Source organism: Oncorhynchus gorbuscha, linkage group LG06, assembly GCF_021184085.1.
Source record: "Oncorhynchus gorbuscha isolate QuinsamMale2020 ecotype Even-year linkage group LG06, OgorEven_v1.0, whole genome shotgun sequence".
NCBI classification, from domain to species: domain Eukaryota; kingdom Metazoa; phylum Chordata; class Actinopteri; order Salmoniformes; family Salmonidae; genus Oncorhynchus; species Oncorhynchus gorbuscha.
Genome location: NC_060178.1, coordinates 102,771,223 through 102,788,626, shown reverse-complemented (window position 1 = coordinate 102,788,626; position 17,404 = coordinate 102,771,223). Strand labels below are relative to the sequence as shown.

Sequence of the window (17,404 nt, the reverse complement as noted above, 5' to 3'; positions counted from 1 at the left end):
CTCTAATTCCACTGAATTCAAAACTTGGTCCTCCAGAAAGTGGAGAGCAACAGTTATGCAGTTCTACTAAGCAACATATATAAAAATCCACGTTAGACAGGATTACCTACTCATACTGACCAGCTTAAATAGACAGAAGCCTGCTACATGGCAGACCAAAACCAACTCCTCTCTCAGCATGTCCAGCCCACTCATTATCTCAGCCAATCATGGCTAGCGGGAAGGTTGTTGGCTCTGTGGCTAAACCAACTAGGCTCGTAATTTTATTCGTATTTAGATGGCATACAAGTTTGTTATTAAGGCACATGAAAGTTCACATGTTCCAAAATGCATTTTGATAATAAAAAAAAAGATTACATTCAAATAGCTCTTGTGTGAAGTAGTGATCCGCAACACATGCCTAGTTTCCTGAAATGGGTCATATGAGCTCATAATCCCAGTTTCTTGAAATATAACAACCGGTATCACACTTCCCTTTTTTTCTGCTCCGGATACGTTGCCATGTATTTAGTTGCTTACCCTCAATGAAAAGGTGAGAGGAGAAGGAGGCGGTAAAAATGGAGGGAAAGATGGGATGAGAAGGAGGCGATAGAAAATGGAGGGAAAGGAGGGATGAGAAGGAGGTGATAGAAAATGGAGGGAAAGGAGGCTGGATGGAGAGAGGCCAATAAATGTCACCGTTCCCACATAGAACAATCACCCAGTTAGTGATACAAAAGTAATTGTGTGTTTCTGTTTTCTTTAGCCCAGGGACTAATGAATGATTCTGCATGGGAATTAACAGTGCTAGTTGACCCGGTCCTAAAGTCAGCGGGGTATCAGATACTCGCATAAAGCTAGTAGGGTTACCCTCTAGGTCCTCAGTAAGCTGTATGTCATAGCCATATCATTATGGCCTCCCTGTGAATGGAAGGATGTCCTGAAGGAGGCCTGGCCCGAGACATATACTATTCACGTGATGCACGCTGCCATTTTAAAGACTTGCTGGCCTTGTTTAGCTCCTCTAGCACACAGAGATCTTTCGGTGGTTGTTGCCCTGCTTTCCTCAGCAGCACTGTTTATGATTAGGCCCAGTATTTATGGGATAGCTAACGCATGCTGCTAACTCTGGCATATAGTCCTGGAGTTTATTAGGATGAAGATAATGGGTTAATTGCTCTGTGAGCAGGCTTATTTGATTGGGTAGCTGATGGTGGTGTTGAGAGCAGGGGTTCCCAGAGTCTTATGGGCTGCAGTGAGGGATCTGAGGTGGTGAATGGCTGGACTTGGGTTCACTGAACTTCCATTTTGGATATGATCGTGATGAGGGTCACAGAGTTAGACTCCCAAGTTGGTTCAGTATGGGGTGTTGTGGACAATCTGTGTTGGGTGAATGGCTGGTTAAGGGTTAACTCAGTGTCATTGTTGGATTGTCGTGGGTTGCAGTCGGGGATCTGACGTTCGTGAATAGCTGGACAGTGGTTCACTGAGCATCAATGTTGGATCTGGGCTGGGAGAGTGGCTGGACAAACCAGGATATTTAGTACTAGGTTCACTGCCATGATCCAAACCCGGATGCCAAGAATTGACAGTGAAAAACATTGGAACCATGTGGCGGGATACCCATGTGTTACATACGCCTCTCGGAGGAGGGAACGCAACCCCCCAACTCCCCGTGGAGTGAAAAAGTTGTGTGATCGTAGGTGCGGGGATGGACGACAGAGGCAGATAAATACAGTTTACAGGGAATTTATTATTCCTTAACATGGTAATGTGGGGAAAAGGGGCTGGACGGAACCAAATCAGAGAAAGTTAGTAAAGGAATCCCCTCTCCTACCTTACCTACCTTCCCACTAATTACCTATCCTTTAGCACCGCCTGGCGCACTAACCAAAATACAGGGGTGGTCCGCCCAGGTCTTACCTAGTGTGCATAGACAGATTAAATACTACGGGTTATGTATGCCCGCAGGCCTCTTGCTTAAACACTCCCAAGGTGTGTTCCCCTTCCACCATGGGAACCAATGAAACAGAATAAGTGAAAAATGAACGTCCTATTGTCATACACATACCTCTGAAGGAGCGGCTACAAAATAATAATATCAACAAAACTTTCACTGACCAACACAGGACATAAAAAGAAGCTCTCTTCTGACGAAGCAACACTGGCTTTTATCAAGCTGGAGAAGGAGTTTGTAATTGAAGAGACAGCTGTATCCCCTGACGAGAGGGAGGGGTCATAGCTCCAATCAGTGATGGGGCCAATCAATCGGTTGCTTTAGGAATCCAGGAAGCCACTTCTTGAAATATGCGTACAAACCCACAACAACACAAACTGGTGAACGTAACACAGTTGTAGTTGTGAAACTGTCATCAGTTTCCCAAAATATATCATTGACATCCACAGCCCCACCTTAAAGTTGAAGTTTAAGGTTTTTTCAAATGAAAAAAAAGGTTTTAAAAAACAGCCTATTTGAATGTATCCTACTTTTCTTTGTCATATGGCTAAGTAATTTCTGTGTTTTCTCTTCCCTCCCACAGACTATGGCTAAAGTCATAACCTCCATGCTCAAGTTCCCACCAGACCAAGCTCAGCAGGTTCTGGAGAAAGAGGATACAAAAGCAATTGTAAGCATCTGCTCTTCCTTGTTGTAAAGCTACTAACGATGAGCCATATGCAACCACACACAGACAGTCTCACACACAGTCCGTGCTTTGTCAGCAATTGCTTACAGACATTACCTTGGCTTATAGTGCATTCGGAAAGTATTCAAACCCCTTAACTTTTTCCACATTTTGTTACGTTAGAGCCTTATTATAAAATGTATTTAAATTGTTTTCATTCCTCATCAATCCACACACAATACCCCATAATGACAAAGCAAAAACAGATTTGTATAATTTTTTACATTTTATAAAAATAAACTGATATCAAATTTGCATAAGTTTTCAGACCCTGTACTCAGTACTTTGTTGAAGCACCTTTGGCAGCGATTACAGCGTCGAGTCTTCTTTGGTATGACGCTACAAGCTTAGCATACCTGCATGTGAGGATTTTCGCACATTCTTCTCTGCAGATCCTCTCAAGCTCTGTCAGGTTGGATAGGGAGTGTTGCTTCACAGCTATTTTCAGGTCTCTCCAGAAATGTTAGATTGGGTTCAAGTCTGGGCTCTAGCTGGGCCACTCAGAGACTTGTCCCAAAACCACTCCTGCATTGTCTTGGCTGTGTGCTTAAGGTTGTTGTCCTGTTAGAAGGTGAACCTTTGACCCAGTTTAAATGTATTTACATTGAAAAGCAAGATTTAACTCTTTGAATTTAGTCCTGAGTACTCTGGAGCAGGTTTTCATGAAGGATCTCTCTGTACAATGCTCCGTTCATCTTTCCCTCGATCCTGACTTGTCTCCCATTCCCTGCCACTGAAAATTATCCCCACAGCATGATGCTGCCATCACCATGCTTCACCGTAGGGATGGTGCCAGGTTTCCTCCAGACGTGACGCTTGGCATTCAGGCCATAGAGTTCAATCTTGTTTCTTATGGTCTGAGAGTCTTTAGGTGCCTTTTGGAAAACTCCAACAGGCTGTCATGTGCCTTTTACTAAGGAGTGGCTTCTGTCTGGCCACTACCAGAATGTCCTGATTGGTGGAGTGCTGCAGAGATGGTTGTCCTTCTGGAATGTTCTCCAATCTCCACAGAGGAACTTTGGAGCTCTGTCAGTGTCCATTGGGTTCTTGGTCACCTCCCTAACCAAGGCCCTTCTCCCCTGATTGCTCAGTTTGACTGGGTATCCAGCTCTAGGAAGAGACTTGTTGGTTACTAACTTCTTCCATTTTAGAAGGATGAATGCTGCTGTGCTCTTGGGGACATTCAATGCTGCAGAAATGTTTTGGTACCTTTCCCCAGATCTGTTACTCGACACAGTCCTGTCGCTGAGCTCTACGGACAATTCCTTCGGCCTCATGGCTTGGTTTTTGCCCTGACATGCACTGTCAACTGTGGGACCTTATATAGACAGGTGTGTGTCTTTCCAAATCATGTCCAATCAATTGAATTTACCACAGGTGGAATCCAATCAAGTTGTAGAAACATCTCAAGGATGATCAATGGAAACAGGATGCACTTGAGCTCAATTTCGAGTCTCATAGTAAAGTGTGAATACTTACATAAGGTATCTGTTTTTTGGGTTTTGCTTTTGTCATTATGGGGTATTGTTTGTAGATTGATGAGGAACAAAATGTATTTCATCACTTTTAGAATAATGCTGTAATGTAACAAAATGTGGAAAAGGGAAGGGGTCTGAATACTTTCCGAATGCATTGTATATTGATCATCTCTTCCAGATCATCAGCATCTTAAACAACAATAACCATGTAGAGCACTTTGCTCTGACTACAGTATCAGTTACAGCAATTTGAACATGGAGGGGGAAGACATGTCTTATCTCTTGTCTGTTACAGTATTGAGGTATATTGGTAAGCACTGTGTACAAGCATACAATATATTAGATCTGGCTGTAGTGGAGTCAAAACAGTGTTTTAGGTTAGATGGGGGTTGATATTTGTGCTTCTGTTCTTTAAGCAACTTACCAGTCAAAGTAGTAAACTCAGCAAAAAATGAAACGTCCTCTCACTGTCAACTGAGTTTATTTTCAGCAACCTTAACGTGTAAATGTTTGTATGAACATAAGATACATAAACTGAAGATGTTCCACAGACATGTGACTAACAGAAATGGAATAATGTGTCCCTGAACAAAGGGGGGTCAAAATCAAAAGTAACAGTCAGTATCTGGTGTGGCCACCAGCTGCATTAAGTACTGCAGTGCATCTCCTCCTCATGGACTGCACCAGATTTGCCAGTTATTGCTGGGAGATGTTACCCCACTCTTCCACCAAGGCACCTGCAAGTTCCTGGACATTTATGGGGGAGAATGGCCCTAGCCCTCACCCTCCGATCCAACAGGTTCCAGACGTGCTCAATGGGATTGTGATCCAGGCTCTTCGCTGGCCAAGGCAGAACACTGACGTTCCTGTCTTGCAGGAAGTCACACTCAGAATGAGCAGTATGGCTGGTGGCATTGTCATGCTGGAGGGTCATGTCAGGATGAGCCTGCAGGAAGGGTACCACATGAGGGAGGAGGATGTCTTCCCTGTAATGCACAGTATTGAGATTGCCTGCAATAACAACAAGCTCAGTCCGATGATGTTGTGACACACCGCCCCAGACCATGACGGACCCTCCACCTCCAAATCGATCCTGCTCCAGAGTACAGGTCTCTGTAACGCTCATTCCTTTGACGATAAACTCAAATCCAACCATCACCCCTGGTGAGACAACCACATCTGCAGTCCTCATGCCTCCTTGCAGCATGCCTAAGGCACATTCACGCAGATGAGCAGGGACCCTTTCTTTTGGTGTTTTTCAGAGTCAGTAGAAAGGCCTCTTTAGTGTCCTAAGCTTTCATAACTGTGACCTTAATTAATTGCCTACCGTCTGTAAGCTGTTAGTGTCTTAATGACCGTTCCACAGGTATATGTTCATTAATTGTTTATGGTTTGTTGAACAAGCATGGGAAACAGTGTTTAAACCCTTTACAATGAAGATCTGTGAAGTTATTAGGATTTTTACATATCTTTAAAAGACCGGGTCCTGAAAGAGGACCGTTTTCTTTTTATACTGAGTTTATATGACTGTTTGTGCAGTTAATGTAATCCTGTATCTTTCTTCTCCCTGCTGTTTCAGCCCTGGCTACGATGAGGGTCAGGTATCAGGATGATGCTGGTACTTTAAGGATGGAGATGGACTTAACTGCTGCTGAAGGACTGCAGACTGCTGCACCACTGTGGACCAGATCTAGCCCTTCTACTTTTATGTCCTTTCTTTTGTGTGTGTGTGTGTGTGTGTGTGTGTGTGTGTGTGTGTGTGTGTGTGTGTGTGTGTGTGTGTGTGTGTGTGTGTGTGTGTGTGTGTGTGTGTGTGTGTGTGTGTGGTACGAGGGAGGTAGAAAATAGACCATGTAAGGATCATCCCAGTTGCTATTTCTTCCAATCTAATTTCACACAATGAAATTACGAATTTAAAATCATGAATTATACAACAAACAAAAACATTCCAGGGTTAATTATATATCTATTTTACAGATGGCTTGTGCAATAAGTTTTTGTTGATCATTGGGTTGATTGTGATTTCGAGTTGATTCTTTGGTTGTTTTTTTTCAGTTGATTTATGGTTTTAGGTTGTTTGTATCAGTAGAGTTTTGGTTGTATTTCTACTGTGGGTCACTTCCTCCTTATGACTGTCTGATGGAATCGTAGAAATACAATATGTAGACTATTTCTAGGGATTCTAAATATGAATCTACTTTCTATTTATATGGATGAGATAACCCTTTGACTGTACCTTCCTGTCCCTGAACTGTCTCTTCCTGTCCCTGAACTGTACCACTTAGACACCCTGGCTTGTTAGTTTCCCACAGCTTTTCTACTTGATATTTTGTGAAGACAATAAAATAAAGACTCAGCATAATGTAAAGTGTAAATACACAAAGTGAATCTGTACTATAGGGCACAATGCTAATACATTTTGAGATGAGCTAATACAATTTTATTTACTCAGATGTTCTGTCTTCCTCTGCTCATTGTTCACTTTGTTGAAATGTGAATATTGTGAATGGTGTAAACTGAATGTATATAACATTAGGATCATCTGCTCTTTCCATGACAGACTGACCAGGTGAGTCCAGGTGAAAGCTATGATCCCTTATTGATGTCACTTGTTAAATCCACTTCAATCAGCATAGATTTATTTTTTTACATTTTTTTTTGTCCCTTTATTTAACCAGGTAGGCAAGTTGAGAACAAGTTCTCATTTACTATTGTGACCTGGCCAAGATAAAGCAAAGCAGTTAGACAGGTACAATGACACAGTGACACATGGAGTAAAACAAACATACAGTCAATAATACAGTAGAAAAATAAGTATATATACAATGTGAGCAAATGAGGTGAGATAAGGGAGGTAAAGGCAAAAAAAAGGCCATGGTGGCGAAGTAAATACAATATAGCAAGTAAAACACTGGAATGGTAGATTTGCAGTGGAAGAATGTGCAAAGTATAAATAATGGGGTGCAAAGGAGCAAAATAAATAAATACAGTAGGGGAAGAGGTAGTTGTTTGGGCTAAATTATAGATGGGCTATGTACAGGTGCAGTAATCTGTGAGCTGCTCTGACAGCTGGTGTTTAAAGCTAGTGAGGGGGATAAGTGTTTCCAGTTTCAGAGATGTTTTTGTAGTTTGTTCCAGTCATTGGCAGCAGAGAACTGGAAGGAGAGGCGGCCATAGGAGGAATTGGTTTTGGGGGTGACTAGAGAGATATACCTGCTGGAGCGCGTGCTACAGGTGGGTGCTGCTATGGTGACCAAGCGAGCTGAGATAAGGGGGAACTTCACCTAGCAGGGTCTTGTAGATGACATGGAGCCAGTGGGTTGTTTGGCGACGAGTATGAAGCGAGGGCCAGCCAACAAGAGCGTACAGGTCGCAGTGGTGGGTAGTATATGGGGCTTTGGTGACAAAACGGCTGGCACTGTGATAGACTGCATCCAATTTATTGAGTAGGGTATTGGAGGCTATTTTGTAGATGACATCGCCAAAGTCAAGGATCGGTAGGATGGTCAGTTTTACGAGGGTATGTTTGGCAGCATGAGTGAAGGATGCTTTGTTGTGAAATAGGAAGCCAATTCTAGATTTAACTTTGGATTGGAGATGTTTGATGTTAGTCTGGAAGGAGAGTTTACAGTCTTACCAGACACCTAGGTATTTGTAGTTGTCCACATATTCTAAGTCAGAACCGTCCAGAGTAGTGATGCTAGTCGGGCGGGAGGGTGCGGGCAGCAATCAGTTCAAGAGCATGCACTTAGTTTTATTAGCATTTAAGAGCAGTTTGAGGCCACAGAAGGAGTGTTGTATGATGTTGAAGCTCGTTTGGAGGTTTGTTAACACCGTTTCCATAGAAGGGCCAGATGTACAGTATACAGAATGGTGTCGTCTGCGTAGAGGTGGATCAGAGAATCACCAGCAGCAAGAGGGACATCATTGATGTATAAAGAGAAGAGAGTCGGTGAAGGGGAGGAGACCGGTTAAGAAATATTTTTTACACCTTGAGACAATTGAGACATGGATTGTGTACGTGTTCCCCATTTAGAGGGTGAATGGGCAAGATAAAATACGTAACTGCCTTTGAATGGGGTATGGTAGTAAGAGCCAGGCTCACCGCTTTGTGTCAAGAACTGCAATGCTGCTGGGTTTTAACGCTCAACATTTTCCCATGTGTATCAAGAATGATCTTCCCAAAGGACATCCAGCCAACTTGACACAACTGGGAAGCATTGTGAGTCAACATGGATTAGCATGTGGCACGCTTTCGACACCTTGTTGAGTCCATGCCCCGACAAATTGAGGCTTTTCTGAGGGCAAAAGGGGGTGGACTCCATATGATTAGGAAGGTGTTCTTAATGTTTTTTCCACTCAGTGAATATACCGTATGTATGCTGTTTACAGTATGTACATGTGCTATATTCAAGTATGACTTTCATAATTTTGTATGACCAGGTATATTTCAGAGTGAGATGCTGTATTTCGGTAGGACATTTTGTAAATTTGTCCTGAATGGTCACATATTGGGATTTTTCAGAAAGAGGTGTTTCCACCTTTTTGATCTGTATGACAAGATGAAAGCTTCTGAGGATGATGAAGTGATCACCTGGTTGTTTTCTAACTGTATGGAGGGAACAGAACACCAGCTCTAATCAAAACAGGACATTTCACGTCAGGAAGCATATAAGTATTAATAGAACTGTTTTGCAAACTGACAGAGGAAATGAGGGAAGTCTGTTTCATAACATTTTCAGGTTTGGAAATTAGTAACATCTGTATTAGAAATGGGTAAGATTTAATAAGAGCCTTTTTACTTACTCAGTAATTACTTTGGCAGCCACAATAGCAGTAATCTATGTTGACTGTTACATTTAATTTAACTCAAGGAATTATGTCATTGTTAAAGGGATAGATTTACCCAAAGTACAAAATACTGTAATGAAACAGCAGGGAGCAGATCCCGAACCCTCGACCTTCTAGCCCGAACTCCAGCGCGCTATCAACTGTGCAGCAAAATCATGCTCAAGCAGCAGAGTCGATATCCTCGTTTATAAAGCCAGGGTCGTTCCACTACTCCTCCTTTCAAAGAGCGCATCCTCAGGCTAGCTAGCGACTCCACGTCTTATAGGAATGCGCTCACCGGCCAAGCACCTACACTGTCGTGGTTGCAAGGTCCGATCACTTCTGACACCAATGTAATGAAACAGGCAATGAGCAGGTCTCAAACCCTCGACCTTCTAGCCCGAAGTCGAGCGCGCTATCGACTGTGATATCCACGCGTATAAACCCAGGGTCGTTACAACCATGGTTTCACAAATGCTAACGTTTTAGCAGGGAATGGCCAGGGAAACTGAACCAAGCATTAGTATCTTACAAGGAAGCGTTTCCAAAACATTTGAACAAGTAATGAAGACATATCAAACATCAGCAGCCAATAACAAATTGGATTGGCCATCAACAGGCCATTTGTATTTGGTCCTTGACTCGCTCCCCATACCAAACGACAGAGGGCATCGTCGTTCGTAAAAGTTGGTAGCGCGAGGCGGGTTATTTGGTGAAATGTGACGCTTGAGCTGGGAACCCATTGAGAAATTCGCCTTCTGCCATGACCGCACTTATCAACACCGCAAGCAACTCCGTGCTGGAGACAGACACCAGTTCTTCAGATTCACAGTCTGCAGAGCTGCTGGCGAGATCGTCACTTTTCAATGGACCGTTATTTTTTATTCTCGATCCACTACCCCTGTCGTTTTTCCGTCTTTATAGTGCTAGACTTCAGAAAGTAGTCAGAACTGTTCGTTTTTGTAACTTTTTCTTTAGCACTGAAACCTTGAAGGGCTTTGTTTTGTTTTATATACTTCTTCCATGGTGTTGTTCCTCTCAAGGATGCGCCAAAGGATGGGTCATGTTCTGAATCAGAAGAGGAGCCTTTTGGATGTTCTCTGCGTGTATTTGTCTGTTTCTGTAGTTCAGTCCTACAACATTGACTTAGAACATGCTGTTGTGTTCCGTGGACCTGACTCGAGTTTCTTTGGATACTCTGTTCTGGAGCACTATCATGACAACACGCGCTGGTGAGTCTCAAGCTACCAAGAGGCCTATCAAGGCTATTAACTATCTTATAGCAATTACAGTCCCGACTGTTTATGCACTTATGTATCATCCCTTGCTTGACCATTAATGGCAGGGTTTGGTTGCAATTCTTATGGTTTGTATTTGGGCTATTCACTTTTGGGCACGCTGTGTAACCTGCTTGCATATGTTGAAGAATAGCCAAATGATGTGAGCTATCGCCTACAAAATCAGTAAAATATTCGAAATCAATAGACTGTCTCATTTGACTGCGTAAACGTCTTTCTCTTCTTTAGAAAAACAGTTGATTTATATGACGGTGATATATTGTCTTAATTATGTCAACAGTTCGATTGATGTGCAGTGTTGTTTGGTTTCATTTGGACCGTTGTTCTGTAGCAGCCTAGCTGATCTGTCCCAGATTCCAGCATGTAGCAGCCAAGCTGACCTGTCCCAGATTCCAGCATGTAGCAGCCTAGCTGATCTGTCCCAGATTCCAGCATGTAGCAGCCAAGCTGACCTGTCCCAGATTCCAGCATGTAGCAGCCTAGCTGATCTGTCCCAGAGTCCAGCATGTAGCAGCCAAGCTGACCTGTCCCAGATTCCAGCATGTAGCAGCCTAGCTGACCTGTCCCAGTGTCCAGCATGTAGCAGCCAAGCTGACCTGTCCCAGATTCCAGCATGTAGCAGCCTAGCTGATCTGTCCCAGATTCCAGCATGTAGCAGCCAAGCTGATCTGTCCCAGATTCCAGCATGTAGCAGCCAAGCTGACCTGTCCCAGATTCCAGCATGTAGCAGCCTAGCTGATCTGTCCCAGATCCCAGCATGTAGCAGCCTAGCTGATCTGTCCCAGATTCCAGCATGTAGCAGCCAAACTGACCTGTCCCAGATTCCAGCATGTAGCAGCCTAGCTGATCTGTCCCAGATTCCAGCATGTAGCAGCCTAGCTGATCTGTCCCAGATTCCAGCATGTAGCAGCCAAACTGACCTGTCCCAGATTCCAGCATGTAGCAGCCTAGCTGATCTGTCCCAGATTCCAGCATGTAGCAGCCTAGCTGATCTGTCCCAGATTCCAACATGTAGCAGCCAAGCTGACCTGTCCCATATTCCAGCAGGTAGCAGCCTAAGGTTAAGTGATCATGTCCCATAGATGTCACAACACCCACCATTGTCTTCATTGTCATGAGTCAGTCTGCTGATGCCTTATGCACTGAGTGTACCAAACATTAGGAACACCTTCCTAATATTGAGTTGAAGTGGATTTAACAGGTGATATCAATAAGGGATCATAGTTTTCACCTGGATTCACCTGGTCCGTCTATGTCATGGAAAGAGGTGTTCCTAATGTTTTGTACACTCAGTTTCCATCCAGGGGTGGAATTGTGAATTGTGTTCTACCCCGGTTCCAGCCTGAATATAGGCTACCATACTTGTATTAAACATGGGGGAATTACTCTGTGCTACAGTGGGCCTGATGAAGATGATTATGAGATGCCATTATGCCACTTCATTGAGACAGGATGTGTGTTATCCTTGATGCCGGGTGACTCCCATCCTTCAAGGTGGTTTTCACCTGCTCTTCTCATCAACGCAAATGTTATTGGTCACATACACATATTTAGCAGATGTTATTGGTCACATACACATATTTAGCAGATGTTATTGGTCACATACACATATTTAGCAGATGTTATTGGTCACATACACATATTTAGCAGATGTTATTGGTCACATACACATATTGAGCAGATGTTATTGGTCACATACACATATTGAGCAGATGTTATTGGTCACATACACATATTTAGCAGATGGTATTGCAGGTGTAGGGAAATGCTTTTCCTTCTTCACTGTGTGACATCATGACTGTTTGACACTGTGGTGTTCTTTAATAATAACTGTGTCCCTTCCATTGTCTCTGTCTACGGGGTGCTGATAGGGGCCCGTTGTCTCTGTCTACAGGGTGCTGGTAGGGGCCCGTTGTATCTAGGGGGTGCTGATAGGGGCCCGTTGTCTCTGTCTACAGGGTGCTGGTAGGGGCCCGTTGTATCTAGGGGGTGCTGATAGGGGCCCGTTGTCTCTGTTTACAGGGTGCTGGTAGGGGGCCCGTTGTCTCTGTCTACGGGCTGCTGGTAGGGGGCCCGTTGTCTCTGTTTACAGGGTGCTGGTAGGGGCCCGTTGTCTCTGTCTACGGGGTGCTGGTAGGGGCCCATTGTCTCTGTCTACGGGGTGTTGATAGGGGCCCGTTGTCTCTGTCTACAGGGTGCTGGTAGGGGCCCGTTGTCTCTGTCTACGGGGTGCTGATAGGGGCCGGTTGTCTCTGTCTACAGGGTGCTGGTAGGGGCCCATTGTCTCTGTCTACGGGGTGCTGATAGGGGCCCGTTGTCTCTGTCTACGGGATGCTGATAGGGGCCCGTTGTCTCTGTCTACGGGGTACTGGTAGGGGCCCATTGTCTCTGTCTACGGGGTGTTGATAGGGGCCCGTTGTCTCTGTCTACAGGGTGCTGGTAGGGGCCCGTTGTCTCTGTCTACGGGGTGCTGATAGGGGCCGGTTGTCTCTGTCTACAGGGTGCTGGTAGGGGCCCATTGTCTCTGTCTACGGGGTGCTGGTAGGGGGCCCGTTGTCTCTGTTTACAGGGTGCTGGTAGGGGCCCGTTGTCTCTGTCTACGGGGTACTGGTAGGGGCCCATTGTCTCTGTCTACGGGGTGCTGATAGGGGCCCGTTGTCTCTGTCTACAGGGTGCTGGTAGGGGCCAGTTGTCTCTACAGGGTGCTGGTAGGGGCCCGTTGTCTCTGTCTACGGGGTGCTGGTAGGGGCCCATTGTCTCTAGGGGGTGCTGGTAGGGGCCCGTTGTCTCTGTCTACATGGTGCTGGTAGGGGCCCGTTGTCTCTGTCTACGGGGTGCTGGTAGGGGCCCGTTGTCTCTGTCTACGGGGTGCTGGTAGGGGCCCGTTGTCTTTGTCTACGGGGTGCTGGTAGGGGGCCCGTTGTCTCTGTCTACGGGGTGCTGGTATGGGCCCGTTGTCTCTGTCTACGGGGTGCTAGTAGGGGCCCGTTGTCTCTGTCTACGGGGTGCTGGTAGGGGCCCGTTGTCTCTGTCTACGGGGTGTTGGTAGGGGCCCAAGGCCAACTCTTCTTCTTCTTAATTATGTGACTGACTGCTGTGACCGGATGTGTAAAGTTTACACTATGTTTCTTTCTGTCTACAGGGTTCTGGTAGGGGCCCCCAAGGCCAACTCTTCCTACAGCAGCTCACTTCACACCCCGGGAGCCGTGTTCAAGTGCCGTGTCCACAGCAACCCAGAGAGACGCTGCACGGAGATGAACCTGGGCCGAGGTCCGTACTGAACCATGAAACACACAGTCACCAGGGACCAGAGCCTTACGGAGAACCACTGAACAACCACACATTATACTCACCCTAGGACCAGAGCCTTACGGAGAACCACTGAACAACCACACATTATACTCACCCTAGGACCAGAGCCTTACGGAGAACCACTGAACAACCACACATTATACTCACCCTAGGACCAGAGCCTTACGGAGAACCACTGAACAACCACACATTATACTAACCCTAGGACCAGAGCCTTACGGAGAACCACTGAACAACCACACATTATACTCACCCTAGGACCAGAGCCTTACGGAGAACCACTGAACAACCACACATTATACTCATCCTAGGACCAGAGCCTTACGAAGAACCACTGAACAACCACACATTATACTCACCCTAGGACCAGAGCCTTACGGAGAACCACTGAACAACCACACATACTCATCCTAGGACCAGAGCCTTACGAAGAACCACTGAACAACCACACATTATACTAATCCAGGACCAGGCGTCATGCCAGTAGGGGACACAAAGTCATGTGCCGCCTCAGATTTGTCTTGTTTTAGAATCATTCAGACTTTTCATTAATTATTAAACTGAATTTTTAAACCCAAATTTGATCATAATTATTTATAAAACATCTGTCAGCTGTATTTTGTGAAGGGGGAACACTGTCTGGACCAGCAATTTTATGAAGTAGTTTTAAGCTTGCCAGCTAGAAGGGGAATCTATCTCCCAACCTTATAACTAGCTACCAAGCCAGTTAGAGTTGCTTGTTTAACCATCTTACATGTTTTTTTTACATAGAATTATGCATGGTGATTTTTGCTATAGATTGCAGGAAAAAGCTGTTTCACGTACTTCATGCCCCATTTAACATAATAATGTCGAGGTGCCAGAAGTTCCAAAATATTTTGATAAATATGATTGTTTTAACTAATGTTTTCCAAGTGGTTATGCCAGAAAGTTTGAGCCGAAGACATTTCCTGCAGTTCCTTTTCTTGTGGTCGAGAGAGAAGGTTTATGTGGGTTTAATAGAAACCCCTACTTACTCCTCACTGTCACCAACATGACATACGTTATTAAACAAAGTGTCAGGACAAACTTGGGGCCTTGTTGCAGTGGGATAGAGGGCTACTATGAATCACGCCAGACAGAGGGAGTTCAGCCCCAGGTTGTCTCAGAGAAAATATTAGCGATGAACTCTGGAAGTAGCCTCAGTTATAACTATACTTATTTACACTAATTGCTCTAGTAAATGTGTGCGTGTCTCTAATGGCACCCTCTTTCCTATATAGCTTAGTGCACTACTTTTCAACAGAGCCTTATGGTGCCTGGTCAAAAGTAGTGCACTATAGGGCGAAGGTTGCCATTAGAGACACAGCCTGCCATCTGAGACGGGAGGCAGAGGAACTGAACCGTTTAAGGGTTGTTGGTACCCATGATGAGAGAGAGAGATCCCCACTGCTTTTTTCTAAAGTTATTCGTTGGATTCAGACTCTGTAAAGCAGCGCCTTGATTGCCCAATTCCTTGTGTGATGCCTTTGAATTCACCCAACAGATCCTAATCCACTTTATTTGCCAGTTTAGTGCATTCTTGTTAAAGTGAATAAGTGTGTTCCTTTTCTTACTGCTGTTTACAGGCTTATGTCTTCATGGCAACTCATGTTTTTATGTCTGAGGCTGCATCGCAAATGGCCCCCTATGTCCTTATGGGCCCTGGTCAAATGTAGTTAACTTTGCCATTTGGGATGGAGACAGACTTACTCCTTTCTCAGACATTCCTTGGGTCTTTTTGATCTTCATTAAGATTTAAGAATTGATTGAAGTTGACATCCAATGCAATTAGAGGCCAAGAAACCAGTCAAAATTTAGCTCCGCACCTTTAAAGGGATGTTTTGTTTTCTAAGCAACTTTTATCTGTTAGCAAAAGTGAAATAATCGGGGAGCTCCTTTGGCTTAGAGGCCTGCTACACACTCTGTAATGATTAAACAGGATAGGATGACCTAACTGCAACTCTGTCTCGAATGGCACCCTATTCCCTACATAGATCTCTGGTTAAAAGTAATGCACTATGGGTGCTATTTCAAACCTTACAGTGAAATGGTTACTTGCACGCCCTTAACCAACAATGCAGTTTAAAAAAACAAATACGAATAAGAAATAAAAGTAACAAGTAATTAAAGAGCAGCAGTAAAAATAACAACAGCGAGACTTTATACAGGGGGGTACCGGTACAGAGTCAATGTGTGTGTGTGTGGGGGGGGGGGCACCGATTAGTTAAGGTAATATATACATGAAGGTAAGAGTTATTAAAGTGACTATGCATAGATGATATCAACAGAGAGTAGCAGTGGTGGAAAAGAGGGGGAGGAGGGCCAATGCTAATAGTCTGGGTAGACAGTTGGTTAGGTGTTCAGAAGTCTTATGGCTTGGGAGTAGAAGCTGTTTAGAAGCCTCTTTGATCTAGACTTGGCGCTCCGGTATCGCTTGCCGTGCGGTAGCAGAGAGAACAGTCTATGACTAGGGTGGCTGGAGTCTGACAATTTTCAGGGCCTTCCTCTGACACCGCCTGGTATAGAGATCTTAGATGGCAGAAAGCTTGGCCCCAGTCATGTACTGGGCCGTTCACACTACTCTCTGTAGTGCTTTGCGGTCGGGGGCCGAGCAGTTGCCATACCAGGCAGTGATGCAACAAGTCAGGATGCTCTCGATGGTGCACCTGTATAACCTTTTGAGGATCTGAGGACCCTAAATCTAAATATTTTCAGTCTCCTGAGGGGGAAAAGGTTTTGTCGTATATGGCCTCCGTATTGTTTTTTTATTGTGTTACTTTTTTGTTCTATTTTAAAAAAAAACTTTAGTTTGTTAAGTTAATATTTTCTTAACTCTATTTTCTTAAAACTGCATTGTTGGTTAAGGGCTTGTATAGTAAGCATTTCACTAAGGTCTACCTACACCTGTTGTATTCGTCGCATGTGACAAATAACATTTTATTTTAATTTGACACACACACTACATGGGCTTGTCAACACTGATAGGTATTCAGTCCATGGCCTGAAATTGTCAGACTGTTCAACAGTAAACCTCACTTAATCCAGGGTTGAACCTATGCCTTAAGACTTTGTTCAATGGATGAGCTAAAGCCAAGGCATTATCTAAGGGCAGCTAACACAAGTCCTCAGATATCAAACAAGATCACTGATCATAGGAACAAAGTTCACCAAACCACTTCTGCTACATCTACAAAAGATCAAAGATCAACTTCAACTAGTATTTAGAACTGTATTAGAGACTGTCTCTAGGTAACACTTCCATCTGTCGGCTCCCGGGAATGGGAAAGTCATCCTCTTTGTAACGCCATATAACAGTCATTGTTAACACTTCTGTCCCGCTCCTGCAGGGAATAAGCCCCGGGAGTCTTGTGGGAAGACATGCCAGGGAGACAGGGATGATGAGTGGATGGGGGTCAGCCTCGCCCGGCAGGACAAACCCAATGGCAAAATACTGGTGAGTTCAAAGGTCACAGTACAGCCCTGTACATCTGTTTGAATCATCTGTGTGTCCAGAAGTCTATACTTGCACATTCCCTTACATTGGACCCATAGCACTCACGTCTGTAGCCATGAAGTGCTTTGAAAGGCTGGTCATGGCCCACATCAACGCCATTATCCAAGAAACCCGAGACCCACTCCAATTTGCATACCGCACCAACAGATCCACAGATGATACAATCTCTATTGCACTCCACACTTTCCCTTTCACACCTGGACAAAAGGAACACCTTTGTGAAAATGCTATTCATTGACTGCAGCTCAGCTCAACACCATAGTGCCCTCAAAGCTCATCATTAAGCTA

The 17,404-nt window shown here is 44.6% G+C and overlaps 2 protein-coding genes across 3 annotated transcripts in view; both read left to right on the top strand.

Annotated features, from left to right (window-relative positions):
* LOC124038636 (golgin subfamily A member 4-like) overlaps window positions 1-6,594 on the top strand; it is a 57,514-nt gene extending 50,920 nt beyond the window's left edge. For both annotated transcript variants that reach the window (XM_046354720.1, XM_046354719.1), the window contains exons 21-22: window positions 2,520-2,606; window positions 5,721-6,594. In XM_046354720.1, the coding sequence (XP_046210676.1) occupies window positions 2,520-2,606; window positions 5,721-5,735 (102 nt within the window). In that variant the 3' untranslated portion in view covers window positions 5,736-6,594. The remainder of the gene's footprint in view (window positions 1-2,519; window positions 2,607-5,720) is intronic.
* Window positions 6,595-9,340: 2,746 nt separating this feature from the next.
* Window positions 9,341-17,404, top strand: part of LOC124038637 (integrin alpha-9-like) — a 153,587-nt gene continuing 145,523 nt past the window's right edge. The window contains exons 1-3 of the mRNA XM_046354722.1: window positions 9,341-10,203; window positions 13,412-13,539; window positions 16,950-17,056. Of these exons, the coding sequence (XP_046210678.1) occupies window positions 9,995-10,203; window positions 13,412-13,539; window positions 16,950-17,056 (444 nt within the window). The 5' untranslated portion in view covers window positions 9,341-9,994. The remainder of the gene's footprint in view (window positions 10,204-13,411; window positions 13,540-16,949; window positions 17,057-17,404) is intronic.